Genomic DNA, 15,508 nt, shown 5'->3' with positions numbered 1-15,508 from the left:
ACCCACATCTCCAAAACCTCCATCAGGGACGATCGAAAAAATAAACATCACTATCGACAAAGCCTGTCTTAACACCCCTACCCCCAACTAAAATGCGCTTCCTCTCCACCCTCCTGAGCACCACACTCAGCCTCCTCACCCTCACCTCCGCCGCCGCAACAATGAACACCACAAACGGCATGGGCACCACACCCTCTCAACGCTACGTCATCTCCGCCTCGCAAGCACAAACCGTCATCGACGCCGCCGTTTCCAACGCCACAAACCTCCAAATCCCCGAAAACATCGCCATCGTAGATCCCTCCGGCCTACTCGTCGCCTTCCACCGCATGGACAACGCATTCATCGGCTCCATCGATATTTCGCAGAAGAAGGCTAGGACGGCTGTGCTGTTCAATGGGTTGTATGCTAGTGCGGATTTGTATGCGGCGGTGCAGCCTGGTGCGCCGCTTTATGATGTGCAGAACACGAATGGTGGGTTGATCGCTTTTGGGGGCGGAATACCGATTTACCTTGAGGGAAAGTTGATTGGAGGTGTGGGTGTTAGTGGAGGGAGTGTAGAGCAGGATTTGAGTGTTGCGAATGCGGGAGTGGAGGCTTTGGGGGCGACTACGAAGGCATAGACCTAGGGGTAGTCGTAGAGGAATGCATTCGATGTTTAGGTCCTAGCAAAGATACTGTGACCCTGAAGTCGTATCCCATAACCCGTCTCGACTCACACTGTGATAGCGACACATCCGCGGTCAGCATGCATTCCCACTATCCTCTCTCTTCTGGCGCTTCGGTCCCCGCTCAAACGATTGTGGAAACCCTCCTCCAAGGCGCTGCAAATCTCCATTGCGCACCACTTCCTCCGCAAACATGAAACTGCCAAATGCACATCAGCACGTCAGACTTGTAGGAAGTTACCTCATGAGCTCATACGTCTGGCTCCTCTCCATGGCCTCTATCGCATCCTTGGCATCGAGCCTCGTTCGTTCCTTGACACCCTCCATCTCCGCAATCGCTGCGAACCGTTCTTTCCAGAGCGCCCATCTTTCTTTGCTGAACTCGCTTTTGCCCTTCCAGAGTTCGCCGCCGCGTCCAGGGTTGCCTTGCTTTTTATCGGTGGGCGTGAGATCTTTTTCCATGCGGAAGAGGTCGTGGCCGTAGGCTATTATCCAAGCTGCAGCTGCGGGAACGTTTGCGTCGTATTTTTGGTTGGCCGTCGACATGGGTTCGTCGATGGGAGGTGTCTCGAGAGCTTCCCGTAGCGCGAAGATGGCGTACATGGAGAGATCGTAGATATGTTCCCTTGCTACAAAGGCGTAGAAGTAGTTCATGTTCGTCCAAGCTTGCACCTCCGTCTCGATGAAGCCTTCGTGAGCGGCCGGCGCGTCGTTGAAGGCCTCACGACAGGCCATGCCAAAGTCGGTCATTTCCTTGTAGAGGTAGTCATACTCCTTGTTGTCCGGTATTGAGTGCTCCTTGAATGCGGCGAGTAACTCGATGAGTTGGTGGTGCTGCGTTCGGGCGCCGTCGCGGAATGTTGATCGTCTTGCTGAGTGAATGATGCTGGTCCATAGGTCCATGAAGTCGACGTCGTCGAGTTTGGACTCCTTGATCTTTTCATCAATCGGTCCGAGGATGCGCGCCGTCGCTTCTTTCACGTCGATCTTCTCATCGAGGTAGTCTTGAATCAATGGGTAGTACGCGCTGTCTTCTTTGGGACGGAACCATCCTCTTATCTTTGCAATCTGGTCGATTTGATCTGCCTCGTTCTGAAGGGTTGGGAGGATGTCCTGGATCCTTTGGTTTTGTTGCTAGAACAGAACGTTAATTAGAGGAAAAATGAAATCATTATGAGCAAATACCGCTATGCGAGCCATCGTTCTGATCGGTGGAGCGAGACGTGGTGCGCTTAGGCTGGTGGGATGAGACAAAGGTACACGGTGTTTCCTTCTAGTGATGTCATACGCGGCGGTACCACGGTCAGTCCTACTAATCCCACGTGTATGCCTCGTTAAGGCAGCTGGTAACCTGTGCCGGACCAGTCGAAGTACGCTATGAGGCATCCCTTTCTGAAAGTGGATACACACGGCCAGTCTGTGTTGATAGGCGCGGAGCATCGTCCGCGTAACGGAAGGCAGGCGTTCGGTTGGCTGGACAGGTGCATGGTACAAGAGCGGCTGTTACACCTGTAGCAACCACGCCTATAGTATAGCCGATCAGCGCTATGATGGTTGTTTGAAGTGCGATGATCAGGATCGAAGCAGGAAGTCTTAAGAGAAGCTGATCGCCGAACGTGTGGGTGATCAACCCGAAGCTGTCGGTAAACAAGGGTCCTCGGAATGCCGGCGACGGGCTTCCCGCAACCTTGGAACGTGTCTTTCTTTGCCCGCGGGACACACCTGCATCGCACGGCAGCGATAAGGCGAGCGTCAAAAACAATTCAATTCCAAAGCTTGAGTGAGATTCGGTGATCGAAGAGGAAGTTTTTGCATTTCATGAAGTCAGCGATGGCCTCGGGAGGTATTCCCTATTCCGCAGTACCACCTGGGTACTGTACCCTCAAAAGTACGATGTATTCTTCAACCCTGTCTTACAGCAAAAATGAAGTGCGCTGTTGACTGGGGCTTGGGCTTGGTATCGGCTCGATCTGGTCAAATATATTCCTTTCTTACAGCTTCGCACCCTTCTCCCTCTCCGCCAAAGCTCTCAAATCCTTTCTAAGAATCTTGCCTGCCGGGCTCTTGGGAATCTCATCCAAGAATAACACCTAAAACGGGTACACGAAGTCAGCATTTGTCTCACATACAGTTCGAGCGTGGAGGCTACTTACACCTCCCCTTAACTGTTTATGCCCAGCAACCTTCCCCTTGACAAATTCAATAATATCTTTCTCTCCAATCTTACTCTTATCAGCGACAACGTATGCTCTCGGCACCTCATTCGTCCCATCATCCGTCAACACACCAATAACCGCAGCATCCAGCACGAGCGGATGACTGAGCAGCATGGCTTCCAACTCCGCAGGCGCGACCTGTAACCCCTTGTACTTTATCAACTCCTTCTTCCTATCCTGCATAGGTAGAGGTATGAAGTCAGTATATGCCTCACCTGCATTGTGTCCAGCCCCGACTTACCACGATATAGAACATACCATTCCTGAACTCCGCGATATCACCCGTATGGAACCAACCATCGTGGGTGAAAGCCTCTCTGTCGGCGGCTTCATTTTGATAATACCCCTTACACACCACTGGCCCTTTCACCAGCACCTCCCCAGCCATCCCCTGTTCCACATCTCCTCCCTCATCATCAACAAGCCTAGCCCGCATATTCGGCAACAACATAGCCACACTCCCCGTATCATCCCGCATCCCAGGCGTCATAATCGTCGCACTCCCCGTCGTCTCACTCAAGCCCCAGGTCTGATCCACAAAACACTCCTCACCCCCAAGTTTCTGACTAGCTGCATACTGAAGGTCTCTTCCTAGTGGCGCGGCTCCCGAGACACAGAATTCTAGGGATGCGAATTGCGTGGTTGCCAAGGGGGATTTGGCGATTAGCAAAAGGATGGGGGGAACGGTGAAGAAGAAGGTTATGTGGTAGCGGGCGTTGTAGGTGAGGAAGGATGGGAAGTCGAAGCGGGGCATCCAGTATACGGTTCCGGCCAGGTAGAAGGGGTTTATGAGGTAGCCTTGTACGCCGGCTATGTGGGCGGTGGGGAGGTCTGGTGTGGGATGGGATGTCAGCGGACATCTATGTCAATTGCAGTATCGTATGAGGAAGCATGACGTACGGGCGATTGTCCGGTATTCAAAACCCGGACGTTTCTCTTTCACCCACGCTTTCATCATATCCCCCGTACTAACAGTCTGGCTCACAACATTCCGGTGCGAAAGCTTTACTCCCTTAGGTAATCCAGTGGTCCCAGAGCTATAAATCAGTACTATCAGGCTCTCTTCCAACTCTTTCCTATCCGTAATCCGCGTCCACGGCAGCAAATCTCCTTCATCAACGATATCCTTCCCGGGCCTCCCATCTTCACCAACAACCTTCAACGTCCACTCCCTCCCCTCACTCATAAGCAGTACGCGCCCGCCTCCACCCTGACCCCACCCGGCATCCTCTGCAGCTCTGATCGAAGTCTCCAGGGTAGCTTGACAGGTGATGAGAATCTTCGAGCTGGCACCTTGTAGTTGCTTTGCTAGTTCGCTGGCTGTGCTTGCCGCGGAGGCAGCGGAGAAGATACCGCCTGCGCCGATGATTCCATACGCGAGAACAGGGAGGAGGTAGTGCCCTGTTGAGATAATGGAGCACACGTCTTTTCCTGGGCCATGGGCGCCGATACCAAAGTGCTTGCGGAGGGCGGCTGAGGTGGCTTGGGTTAGGTGGCGGGCGCGCGATGTGGTTAGGATTAGACTTGGGTCTGCGGCTGAGACGTGGAGGGGGGTGTTTGGTTTGGCTAGGCTGTGTTCGGAGTCTACAAGGGATGCGTTGTTAGTCGAGGAGGTTGTTGGAGTGGTGTTAGGTGCTTTTACAGTGGTGGGCGTACCGAATAGAAGCGTTAGTACATCGAGGTCAGGTATCGGGTAGCTTTTCTCGGAACGATAGATGATTCCATCAGCCGTCTTGTCTACAACGGTAGCCATTTTACTGCGAGGTTCCTTCCTACTCAAACACAATGTATGCGAATTCAACTAACAAAGCCCGACGAACGAAGCAGAATTGGCCACTGCGGTCAATGGTACTACAACACGTTCTTCTCGTGTATTCGGTTATATATACTCTAGCTAGAATAGCCGCACAATCGCCCTCTTATAGCGACGCGTTTCCTCGGCTCCCTCGTTCCAGTCTGGATTGGCTGTCGATCCATCTGTGGCTTCGGCAAGCCTGGTATGTCAGTACTAGCGAGTAAGCGGGGTAAGTCGGGGTAATCAACAGCAGCCGTGCTACTGGGCGCCATCGTGAGGCTATTCAGCTTTGGCTCATCAGATACTGATCGAGACGTGCAATGCTTGCTCGCGATTTACGAGTCCTTGCGCCGTGAGCATGGGAAGGTCATGATATGAGCGTCATCTTTCAACCTCTGCGTTTTGCACTCGGCTCATCATAGGCACCTTCAGCATCATCCCCATCGGCGTCGTCTCCACCAGCAGGTTTGTTGGCTTTCTTGGGTTTTCGTCTCTTCCGCTTGTGCTTGACGGGTGGTTCTTCTGCAGCCGCAGTGATGTCCATGGCTACTTCTTCTGGCTTTCGCGGAGGAACCTGAAGGGCCTTTTCAGGAGGAGCTTTGGTTGTATACGCCATCGGAAGCACTGCTGGTCGTGCGATTGGAGGCAGCTCGTTCTCGTCGACCACATTTTTGCGCATTCCTCTAGGGTTCTCTGCCTTGAGCAACGCAACGTATTCAGCTGTGCGTTTGGTATGCTCGACCTTGGTCATGATCTTCCAGTCATCAGGCTTGTCTGCTGCTCTCCACTTTTGCCAAACATCTTCGTGCATTACGCTCCCACTGAGGACCACGAAAGCGCAGCTGTTCCACAGGGTATGGACTGCTTGTATGGGTAGCCACTTGGGTCGCAACTCGCCATGCTCCGCAAGCCAGTATGCGACCTTTGCTGGCGTAGGACAGATGTTGCGGAGGTGTGGCTCGACGTAGATTGTGCGTTGGTCCCAGAATGCTAGGCCGTCGTCATCGGTGACTTCGAACGAGTTGTGGGGTAGGTATTTGGGAGGGTACGAAGAGGGCTTGCGGCGGACGTGGTAGCCATTGCTCGAGAGCTCTAGCATCTTGGAGGGGTGGTCGCGGAGTGCTTGCTGAAGGAGGATCTGGGAGGCTTCGGGCTTCAGGGAGGAGATGTTGGGGTGTTCGAGGATGGCGGTGAGGTGGATGTCTGTATACCAAGTCAGTTATGGGGGAGGACATAGACTTGGGTATGTATACACTTGTCCTCGCCATCGACGATTCTGTAGCGGTCCTGCAGCCACCTGGCGCGCTGCTCTTCCTGGTGGGCATAGTCGGTGAAGATGAGCTCGATGCCAGCAGCAAGCTGACCAATGTACTCTGGCGTGACGGGCTTGGTAGTAAATCTGGGACCAGGCTTGGTAGCTTTGAGGTCAGTCTGTTCTGGCTGGTCAGTAGGTGAGCTGGTTCTTGTCTTCTGCATCGCCTCCACCAGCGCATCGTCTTGGTCACCCTCGGCTGGCGCTTTGGAGGCAGCTTGGGCAGGCTGGGGCCGCGGCTTCTCGCGAATGCCCTTGAGCCTGAGCGCTCTGGGAATGAACATGGCACCGATGTTCCGCTCTCGTGGTGGAGAGAGTTGACAAGAATTGGCGTCACTGAACAAGTTCGAGTGCCATCGCAGACGACATTCGCGACGCGCCGCGGCTCAAGCACGGACCTACGTCAGTCCCCAGATTCTCAATTTCCCTACAGCGCTGTCTCGGCCAACGACCTCACAAACCTCCTTCGTACCCGATTCTGCCTTCGACCGCCAAGATGGCCAAAGAGAAGAACTACAACCCCGTGCAAGAAGCCAAGAAGGCCGAGAAGCAGAAGCAGATCCGCAAGCAAAAAGCCAACCTCCAGACGCAGCGCAACGAGAAACTCGCGCGCCGAAACCCCAACCGCATACAACGCGACATCGACAACCTCAAAGAACTCGACCAGAGCGGCGCAATACGGCCACATGAGCGACAACGGCTACAGGAGCTGGAGAAGGATCTCGCCGCCGTCAACAAGGCGCGCGCAGCACTCGGCGACAAAGCGCCCGTCTTCAAGCCAGAGCGGCAATACAACAACGACGATAGAGGGCGGGGAGGCGACCGAGGAGGCAGAGGCGGCGGCATTCTAGGCAAGCGATCGCGCGACGGACAGCGCAAAGACGACGACAGCAGCGACACGGACGACGACGTGAAGCGCATCCCCATGCCGCGCGACACACCACCGCCCATACCACGGAAATACCTACCCCAAGACCCGCAAGACGAAGCCGCAGCGCCCGCCGAACCCAAGAAACCCACCATCGTCTACGAAGCCGCACCCCAGGTCCGCGATCTGCGCAAGGAAGCAACAAGATTCATGCCTGCGTCTGTGGCGCAGAAGGTCAAGCTGGCAAAGGGCGAGGGCCGGTTACTCGAACCCGATGAGTTTGACAAGTTGCGGGAAGGAGGGTATATGAATGAGGGGAAGAAGAAGGATGACACGGAGGAAGGTGCTGAGAAGATTCCACGAACGGCCGAAGATGAGGAGTTGGATGCTTTCTTGAGGTTACAGAACACGTCGGCGGGTGATATGGCAGAGCAGGTTGCTGAGGCTGCGGTCCAGGAAGCAGAGTACAAGATGATGGCTGCTGAGGCCAAGGGGCAGATGCAGGGTATATCTGACGAGGCCAAGACGGCGGAGAATACACTCAAGCATGTGCAGATGGAGGAGGTGGAAGATGAAGATTTATAGCATGCTATGAGAACTGAGTGTATCATACACGACTCATTCCTTCAAACGTCCGGTCTTCGTTCCCAGATTCCACATCCTGCTCGTATTTGTGAGAGTGCAGCATTCAGCGATAAGGTGAGTGCTACCATTAAGCGGTGAGAATTCTAATTGCTTCGCAGAGAGTAAGCAGCAGGGCAGTTGATGTGCGGTTGAAGCTGCGACTGAAGGTCAAAGGAACAGCCAAGGCATGTCACAGCAGAAGACAGATTGTTGATCATTGTTATTTCATTCATGGAAGGGTATATAGATATGCGGCTTTCACGCCGAAAGGGTATGTTCCATCCATCGCAGTATCATGTTCGTCCATTCTCAGGTCTTCATGGTCGTAAAAGAGGAGGAGGTATCGTGGCTACCAGGCAACAGCAAGAAGGAAGCGAGTGCTTTACTTCTTCTGGCCAGTGGCGCCGGAGAGGGTGTCGGAGATGCTCTGGCCAGCGTTGCCGAGAGCGTCCTGGGCTTGCTTCATGACACCCTGGCCCTGGGCGGAGGCATCGTCGCCGCCTGAGCGGGTGGCGTCACCGAGCTTCTGTCCGGTGGACTTCTGGCCCTCTGGTGTGTATGTTAGTCGATGGCCGGGTGGTAAGTGGTGAGTGGTGGAAGAGACGTACCAGGCTGGACCATACCGGCAACGCGGTCACCGGCTCCAGTGAGGCTCTCGCTGGCCTTCTCGGTGGTAGACTTCTGGGAGTCGGGGGTCACTGAGAGACTGTCAGATGGTGCACAGAAGTTGGGTGAAGGCAGTAAGCTTACTCTTCTCGGAGGCTTGCTCGCCGAGACCCTTGCGGAGGTTGTCAGACATGTTGGTAGTTGGTGGTTGGTTGGTTGGTTGGTTGAGGGTTGAAAGTGGTAGTTGTAGTTGAGTTGATTGGAGTTGAGTGTGATGAAGGTTCGAGCAAAGGGAAGCAGAAGCAGTCTTATATACTATCCTTCAGCATCGTCCAGGCTGCAGTGACGTGCTACGAAACCCGTACGTCATGCCTCGCGAGGCAGGCACCGTAGCCGCAAAGGGTGTGGGTGAGAGAGGGCAGCAGCAGTCGTACCGTGTACTCAGTGGGCCCTGTTACTTGCTCCTTCACATGTACGGTTGGCAGGGTCTACAGGGGTTCCTGCCAGGATGTATACCAGTTTGCAGACGCCACAGCCCGCCACGATAGGTAGATCAGCACTTCCGCTATATGTGATTGATGGTAATCTGGCGCCTTTGCATGGCATTCGCGTCATCTGGGCACGGCTTAAGGTGGGTACGGGTTCCAGATCTTCTGCCGCGGGACGAACACTGCCCCGCTACGAGCGAGATACGCTGTACAACTTGGATAGAGGGGCATGTGCTGCCGCGGCTGCCCCTCTCCCATAATTGCTTTCTGAACTGGATAGTTGGTAGCGTTGCAGAGACATAGTTGGTAGCGCTGGATTAGCATCAGTTCTTTCTTGGTAACGGTAGACTATTTCCTCGCCCTACTTCTAGCTCACAGCCATACGCCGGAGAAGGAGCCGCTGTTTGCCAACATCGGGTACGCGAACAGTGCGAGGGTTTAGTGGGGCAGTACCCCGCTGACGTAGCTCAAAGGCACGAGGAAGTCGCGCAGCACGTGACCTGCATCATCACCATTGCACACTAACCCCAATCCATCACTCACCACACCACGCGCTGCGCGTGCAAACATCCTACAGACTTCGACACGTCCGACTTTTGCAGTTCGGCTGTACGGCGGCAATCGACTTCACGCGTACAGCGCGTACAGTGGACAGCGTTGCTAATTCTGGCCTTTTGCCGCTGAGCGAAAACTTGTTTGACATCTGTCGCAGCCTATCCACTTTTCATCTCGTCAACGTCGTCAATGTGACGAGCCTTCGCTTGGGCGATTGGAAGCTGTGCACATCCTGCGCACAACTCAGATCATGTACTTACATAGAAGAAGCGGGCCGTTATCCGTTGCTGCGCTGTCTGCTGTGAACCTTGGCTGATCTCACAGCATCCGTGGCGAGGCTGAGTCCTGCCAACATCGCGTCCATTGGTACCACAACAACTGCAAGTCAGCAACAAGAAGCGGGAGAAGGGTTGACCTATTTCCGGCCGCAGCTACGGCCTCGAATCACTATCGGAGAACTGGTCCTTGTCTGCACGGCGAGGTCTGCGGTCTCACCTGGCCGGCCGCAGTCACCCTTGGGCCGAGCCCGCGCACAACTCAGATAACGCCGGCTATAGTGTACTCCTATAGCTGAGACCAACATCGCCCTATGAAGGCGATCGCCAGCATGATGCCAGCATGGTCAGCAGTCGGAAGTGCGACCGTCGGATGCTCGATGAACGCTGCCTTGGAGGCCTGACAGCCACATTCAATAGCCAACAACAACGTTCGACCATTGTCTTATACGGGTCGCATGCATTCGAGTCTTACCGCGCGACTTGGAGTCGTCTCCCAACTGTGCCGTCGGCGTCGCGCGATATCCTCAGGAAGGGCTCGCCGTTACACGCGATGCTCCTGAGCGAACTCCCAGGGTCGGCAAGGCTGGACAACGCTTCACAAGCCACGAAAGGGTCCCTGTGCCACAAGCGACCTAACCAAACAGGCGATATTTCAGATATACAACCAATCAACCTTCAATCTCCCATATCTGCCTTACCAATAGGTAAACCCAGCGCCTGTTCCCCGTGTTTCAGATCGGATCCGCTCTAGCGCTTTCCTAGACAGTAGTCGCTTCATGATAGGGTCCGCGTCGATCAGGCTCCGACAAACCTAATTTTACTTACCGCTGCACAGTACCAAACCTCACCGTTTGGTGTATGGACATGCCCTCTATCACAGTCATTGACTCGTCGACGGCTCTCGCCCGCATGAGTCTCCATGCCTGACAATCCGCAAGGCCGCCTGGCTAGCTGTGCCACAGGCTCTAACAATAGCTCAAGCACAGTAATGGCAGGGATGACTTTATGCGGCAGAGAATGCCATAGGTACATTCGATATGTCGAACAGGTTTGCTTGTGTACAGTATTCTCTTGGAGTTCTCGGCGTTATCTGCACTGCCGTGACTAGGATCGAACTCACACGCCAGCCTACAGTCCGGTTCCTTGATACATCTGCCTGAACTTTCGAAGTCGAGGTCGCTTCGGTCACTGTCACAGCGTCTGGGGAAAACATAAAACACAGAGCGGTTCGCCTCCGTTAGTTGTCACTTCCTTATCAAGTCAGCATCCTCTCGTCGAGCTCGAAGCAACTCAGTAATCCCTATTGTCACTATTGCCTAATCCACCATGAAGTACCTCACAGCGCTGTTGATACCTCTCCTCTACTGTACTCCTACATACGCAGACTTTGCCGACGACGCATTCTCAGCGATAAAAACTCTGCAAGAAAAATGGTACAACTCTGATACAGGTTTATGGTACGTCGCAGTCCACTCTCACAATGGCCAAATCTAATCTCTACCAGGAACGACTTATGGTGGCAGTCTGGCAACATTATCGAGACCGTCGCGCGCTTCGGTATTCAGGATGCCGACTTCAAGGAGCACGCCATTAACATCGTCTCCACCACATACGCCAAATCGTCCCAACAGCACGGGGCAGATGGGTGGAAGAACAAATTCTACGATGACGAGGGGTGGTGGGCCATGGGCTGGATAGCCTCATACGATCTCACTGGAGACATGAAGTACCTCGACACAGCCAGAGACATCTTCGCCGACATGACTACAGGCTGGGACGGCAATCGGTGTGGCGGCGGCCTATGGTGGTCCAAAGACCGTGACTACATTGCTGCCATCTCAAACGAACTCTTCTTGTCCGTTGCTGCCCATCTGGCAAACCGGGCCGAGGGCCAGATGAAAGAGGACTACACCAACTGGGCTGAGATGGAGTGGGACTGGTTCGAGAAGTCCGGTATCATCAACTCCGACAGCTTAGTAAACGACGGCATCGATCCATCAAGCTGCAAGAACAACGGCAGAACAACCTTCACTTACAATCAAGGCATCGTCCTGGCCGGCCTTTCGGAATTAGCTCGCGCAACAAACAACGGCGATTACATCGAAAAAGCCTACAAGCTTGCCACCGCGTCGACTTCTAAACTCAGCGACGGCAGCGGTATCCTCACCGAGCCTGCTGATTATCCTCTCGACCCCGTCGCCTCGCAGTTCAAAGGCGCATACGTTCGCGGTCTATCAACGCTGTATGAAAACGCACCACAAGAAGGTGTCCAGCAATTCTTCATGCGCAATGCGAATGCGGCGAGGAGTCAGCCTAGGGTTGATGGTGGCGTTATCATAGATCGGTGGCAGGGGCCCAGCGACAGTGGCAACCCGAGCACACATGCAAGTGGCATTGACATCCTTGTCGCCGCTGCGCTGGCTGGAGAAGCTTAGGATGACTGGCATGCGCTCCTGATTCTAGTAATGTTTTATACCCCCTTCTGTTTTCATTTTCTCGGTCATTCGGCGCTGGATCTCGCGGGTTTGTGGTCATCTTGGTCGGAAAAGAGAGTCATTTTGTTTAATGGTAATTATGAATTTAACGACATATCAACATCGATTTCCGAATGATACTATTCGTTAACTTACCTGATGTCGTTGTTGGTGGATGTGCCGGGCTACATGGACACGGGCCAAATCTAGTAAAGTTTGACCTGCACCACATGAACGGCACACTCGCTAAACTTCCAGTGAAACCTCGACCGGGCTCTTCCGGGCATCGCACGAAATCTTACAGGAAAAAAGCCATACACTCATTTTCATTGACACCCTGCGCGCAGGAAGCGTTCTCTTGCACGCTCGCTGTCGAGCACGCAATGTTGCGGGGAAGCTCCGGCGTGGCCGGCACTTGTGCACGAGCGACCCGAGGTCGCGCCCAGACAATAGTATCAACGTTGTTCCCAGCTCCACTCTCCTACACTTATCCGAACGCGTCCAGTACGTCCTCGCCTCACGTAAAACGTTTTACCGAAGTGCCTTAGTCAAATAACCGCGCAGATGCAAGTCGATAAGGCTACAGCTGCGCACTGTCCTGCTCGAAGATACGCCCCCGATCTTTGCACACGTCGATTAGGGCTAGAGGCGGCATGCATGCTGCTTTGTTTGTTGGCGGCTGCAGGTCTTGCTGCTCATGGTAGGGTAGATACGCCCGTGGTTACACCGGTTTGGGAGGGTGTTGTATTGTCAGAGGTACTGTCATGCCGGGTCTATCTGGCGATTTGGGATGTGCAGAGAATGCGTGATGTAAGGTTTGCGAGCTTTTTGCCTTGTTCATCTTGTGGGTATCGGGGCTGGAGTGGAAGGGCTTTGTCTTACATATCAGACCTCATAGTTGAGGGATTCTCTTCATTTTTCACACGTTCTTCGTTTTTCTTCAACTACCTCTCGTCATGGGCTACGAAGCGAATAAGTACCGGTCATGGTTGCCAAACTTCCTCAAGAAGTCGACTCAAGATGACGCCACGTCCGATGAGCGAACGTCTCTTCTCCCAGACTCGCAGCACGAGGAATGGTCTACCGGCGAGAACTACGAGCTCGAGGATGGTGTTGCATCCAAGTCCCAACTTATCATCCACGAATTCTGGGTACTGTTCAAAGGATCACTGCCTGTGGTCGTAGCATACGCGTTGCAGAATTCACTGCAAACAGTATCCGTCCTCATCGTCGGACGCCTCTCCCCAGAAGCATTGGCTACCGCTGCCTTTTCGTATATGTTCGCAATGGCTACTGGTTGGCTCGTCGCTCTTGGTGGCACGACCGCGATCGACACGCTGGCTTCTGCCAGTTTTACCGGAAGCAAGAATCGGCATGACCTGGGTATCATTCTTCAGCGCGCATTTGTCGTTCTTCTACTGTTCTACATACCCATCGCTATCGTGTGGTTCTGCTCCGAGCCGCTCTTCAAAGCTCTCGGCCAGGAGGACTATATCGCCAGAGACTCGGCAAGGTTTCTCTCGGTGCTTGCCCCAGGCGGTATCGGATACGTATACTTTGAGGCGTTGAAGAAGTATATGCAGGCTCAAGGTACGGTTCTTGTTCTGCCGCAATCCGAAATCCCATGCTGACAAGGTTAGAAATCATGAGACCCGGAACATACGTCCTATTGATCACCTCCCCCCTCAGCGCCGGTCTGAACTACCTCTTCGTGTACACTTTCCAAATGGGCCTCCTCGGTGCTCCACTCGCTACCGGCATCGCATACTGGGCATCCTTCCTCTTGCTGCTCGCATATGCTCGCTTCGTCGATGGATGGCAATGCTGGGGCGGGTGGGACCGTAAGTGTCTACAAAACCTTTGGACCTTCTCACGGCTTGCTTTACTCGGAGTCATACATGTCGGCACGGAATGGTGGGCGTTTGAGATTGTTGCGCTTGTTGCAGGCAAACTCGGCACGATACCACTCGCCGCGCAAAGTGTCATCATGACCACGGACCAAGTCATGAACACCATTCCTTTCGGAGTTGGTGTCGCTACCTCGTCGCGTGTCGGAAACCTCCTCGGCGCACGCAATGCCAAAGGCGCCGCCAGAGCTGCCAACGTGGCTGCGGTACTTAGCATGCTGCTCGGTGCGCTTGTACTGGCTGTCCTTATGGGAGTCAAAGACTTTTACGCCAAGATCTTCAACGACGACGCGGAGGTCGTCAAGCTCACTGCAAAGGTAATGCCTTATGTTGCGCTTTTCCAAATCGCAGACGGACTCAATGGCAGCTGCGGAGGCGCTCTCAGAGGCATGGGTCGACAACACATTGGAGCTACGGTCAACATCGTCAGCTACTACTGCGGAGCTCTGCCACTCGGCATTTGGCTTGCTTTCCACGGCTGGGGTCTTGGCGGCTTATGGGTAGGCCAATGCATCGCCCTGTATCTTGTTGGATTTGCAGAATGGGCGATCGTTGCTTGGAGTAACTGGGACTACCAAGTCAAGAAAGCTTTTGAACGGATGGATTCGGATGACAGGGCGGAGCTGGGCGTGCCTCCAGATGAAGCAGCGCCGGTACACAGATAGTGGTCTCGCGTCATTGAGGTCGATCGGACCTCGGAGGTATTAGCAACGCGTCTTACTGTGTAGACGCACGGAATAGAGATAGATAGCTGCCCGGAGCCACCAATGCACGAAGTGTCAAAAATTACTCGATACGTTAAGCGAGACCGTTTTTAGTGCCGCCGGTATCTGAACCCTGGCTCCGCGAACGAACCTCACTCCTCATCACATCATCACCTCCGCACAGCTACCCGATCGCTGCGTACCCCACGCCTTATTTTCTCCTCAATGGCATGGAACCCCGTACTGGAAACGCGTGAGTGAACGATGTATGCAACCGTGCATGCGCTGCACCTCGGCCCATCAATCGACCGCCTAACCTGCCACGGAGATCGCACTTGAAGGATGCATCCGGATCACACAAGTCTTATCGAACCAATCCGCGTACCATACAACAGCTACGAAAGACTGTTACGTAGAGGTTCAAAGCTCTAGACTACGTAACAACCTCACCGGAAAGCTCACTTGCATGCATGAGCTAGTGTAACTTTGCTACGCGTCTTGACTCGCTTCAGATAAGGCTGCGATACCCAGAGATCGAGGCTGCTGAATATCCGCGTTACATATCGTCTATGGAGAAGGTTACTGGTCGGATTCCCCGGGTTTTATCACCGTGGCGCCCGTCATTGTACATGCGTGCATGGCGGGGTGGGTATCCACATTGATCAGCAACGGCCGGTGCATGTCGTTCTCGGTGAAATGAAGTTGCGCAAGAGTACGAGGATGAGGTGAAGAGCTGGTGAGACCATCACGGTATTCAGATGGTTATTCAAAAGGGAGACATAGTTGACTGCAAAATAGTCCAGTCCGATTCTCATTGCGGCACTTCTTCGCCTCCACGCGCGAAGCACTCAACTTCGAGTTCACAACCTACGTCAACGCAATATCGAGCCCGGTGGCTTCTCCAAGAAGCTACTAGCCGATTGGAGGCAGTACGGTGCTATGCCTGCAGACGACATCATCATGGAGCAGGGGTAGCTCCAAAAAAAAGGGTTGTTTACCTAACAGCAGTTTAC

The 15,508-nt window shown here is 53.9% G+C and overlaps 7 protein-coding genes across 7 annotated transcripts; 4 read left to right on the top strand and 3 right to left on the bottom strand.

Annotated features, from left to right (window-relative positions):
- Positions 1-92: 92 nt before the first annotated feature.
- J4E92_003673 (uncharacterized protein) lies at positions 93-623 on the top strand (the record flags this gene model as incomplete). The annotated part of the gene is made up of 1 exon (XM_051495069.1): positions 93-623. One exon carries the CDS (start codon positions 93-95, stop codon positions 621-623), a length of 531 nt encoding a protein of 176 aa, XP_051355362.1.
- Positions 624-905: 282 nt separating this feature from the next.
- Positions 906-4,637, bottom strand: J4E92_003672 (uncharacterized protein; the record flags this gene model as incomplete). The annotated part of the gene is made up of 6 exons (XM_051495068.1): positions 906-1,802; positions 2,822-3,061; positions 3,126-3,147; positions 3,463-3,715; positions 3,785-4,468; positions 4,541-4,637. 6 exons carry the CDS (start codon positions 4,635-4,637, stop codon positions 906-908), a joined length of 2,193 nt encoding a protein of 730 aa, XP_051355361.1.
- Positions 4,638-5,067: 430 nt separating this feature from the next.
- J4E92_003671 (uncharacterized protein) lies at positions 5,068-6,275 on the bottom strand (the record flags this gene model as incomplete). Its single annotated transcript, XM_051495067.1, has 2 exons — positions 5,068-5,882; positions 5,933-6,275. The coding sequence occupies 2 exons, from the start codon at positions 6,273-6,275 to the stop codon at positions 5,068-5,070; spliced, it is 1,158 nt and encodes a 385-aa protein (XP_051355360.1).
- A 212-nt stretch (positions 6,276-6,487) lies between these two features.
- J4E92_003670 (uncharacterized protein) lies at positions 6,488-7,444 on the top strand (the record flags this gene model as incomplete). Its single annotated transcript, XM_051495066.1, has 1 exon — positions 6,488-7,444. One exon carries the CDS (start codon positions 6,488-6,490, stop codon positions 7,442-7,444), a length of 957 nt encoding a protein of 318 aa, XP_051355359.1.
- Positions 7,445-7,865: 421 nt separating this feature from the next.
- J4E92_003669 (uncharacterized protein) lies at positions 7,866-8,282 on the bottom strand (the record flags this gene model as incomplete). The annotated part of the gene is made up of 3 exons (XM_051495065.1): positions 7,866-8,032; positions 8,092-8,181; positions 8,234-8,282. 3 exons carry the CDS (start codon positions 8,280-8,282, stop codon positions 7,866-7,868), a joined length of 306 nt encoding a protein of 101 aa, XP_051355358.1.
- A 2,454-nt stretch (positions 8,283-10,736) lies between these two features.
- On the top strand, positions 10,737-11,845 carry J4E92_003668 (uncharacterized protein; the record flags this gene model as incomplete). Its single annotated transcript, XM_051495064.1, has 2 exons — positions 10,737-10,867; positions 10,915-11,845. 2 exons carry the CDS (start codon positions 10,737-10,739, stop codon positions 11,843-11,845), a joined length of 1,062 nt encoding a protein of 353 aa, XP_051355357.1.
- Positions 11,846-12,840: 995 nt separating this feature from the next.
- Positions 12,841-14,456, top strand: J4E92_003667 (uncharacterized protein; the record flags this gene model as incomplete). The annotated part of the gene is made up of 2 exons (XM_051495063.1): positions 12,841-13,474; positions 13,525-14,456. 2 exons carry the CDS (start codon positions 12,841-12,843, stop codon positions 14,454-14,456), a joined length of 1,566 nt encoding a protein of 521 aa, XP_051355356.1.
- Between the last annotated feature and the right edge of the window lie 1,052 nt (positions 14,457-15,508).

This window comes from Alternaria infectoria (assembly GCF_024043175.1).
Source record: "Alternaria infectoria strain BMP 0036 chromosome Unknown scaffold_4, whole genome shotgun sequence".
In the NCBI taxonomy this organism is placed as follows: Eukaryota; Fungi; Ascomycota; class Dothideomycetes; order Pleosporales; family Pleosporaceae; genus Alternaria; species Alternaria infectoria.
This window is presented reverse-complemented; position numbering and strand designations above follow the sequence as displayed.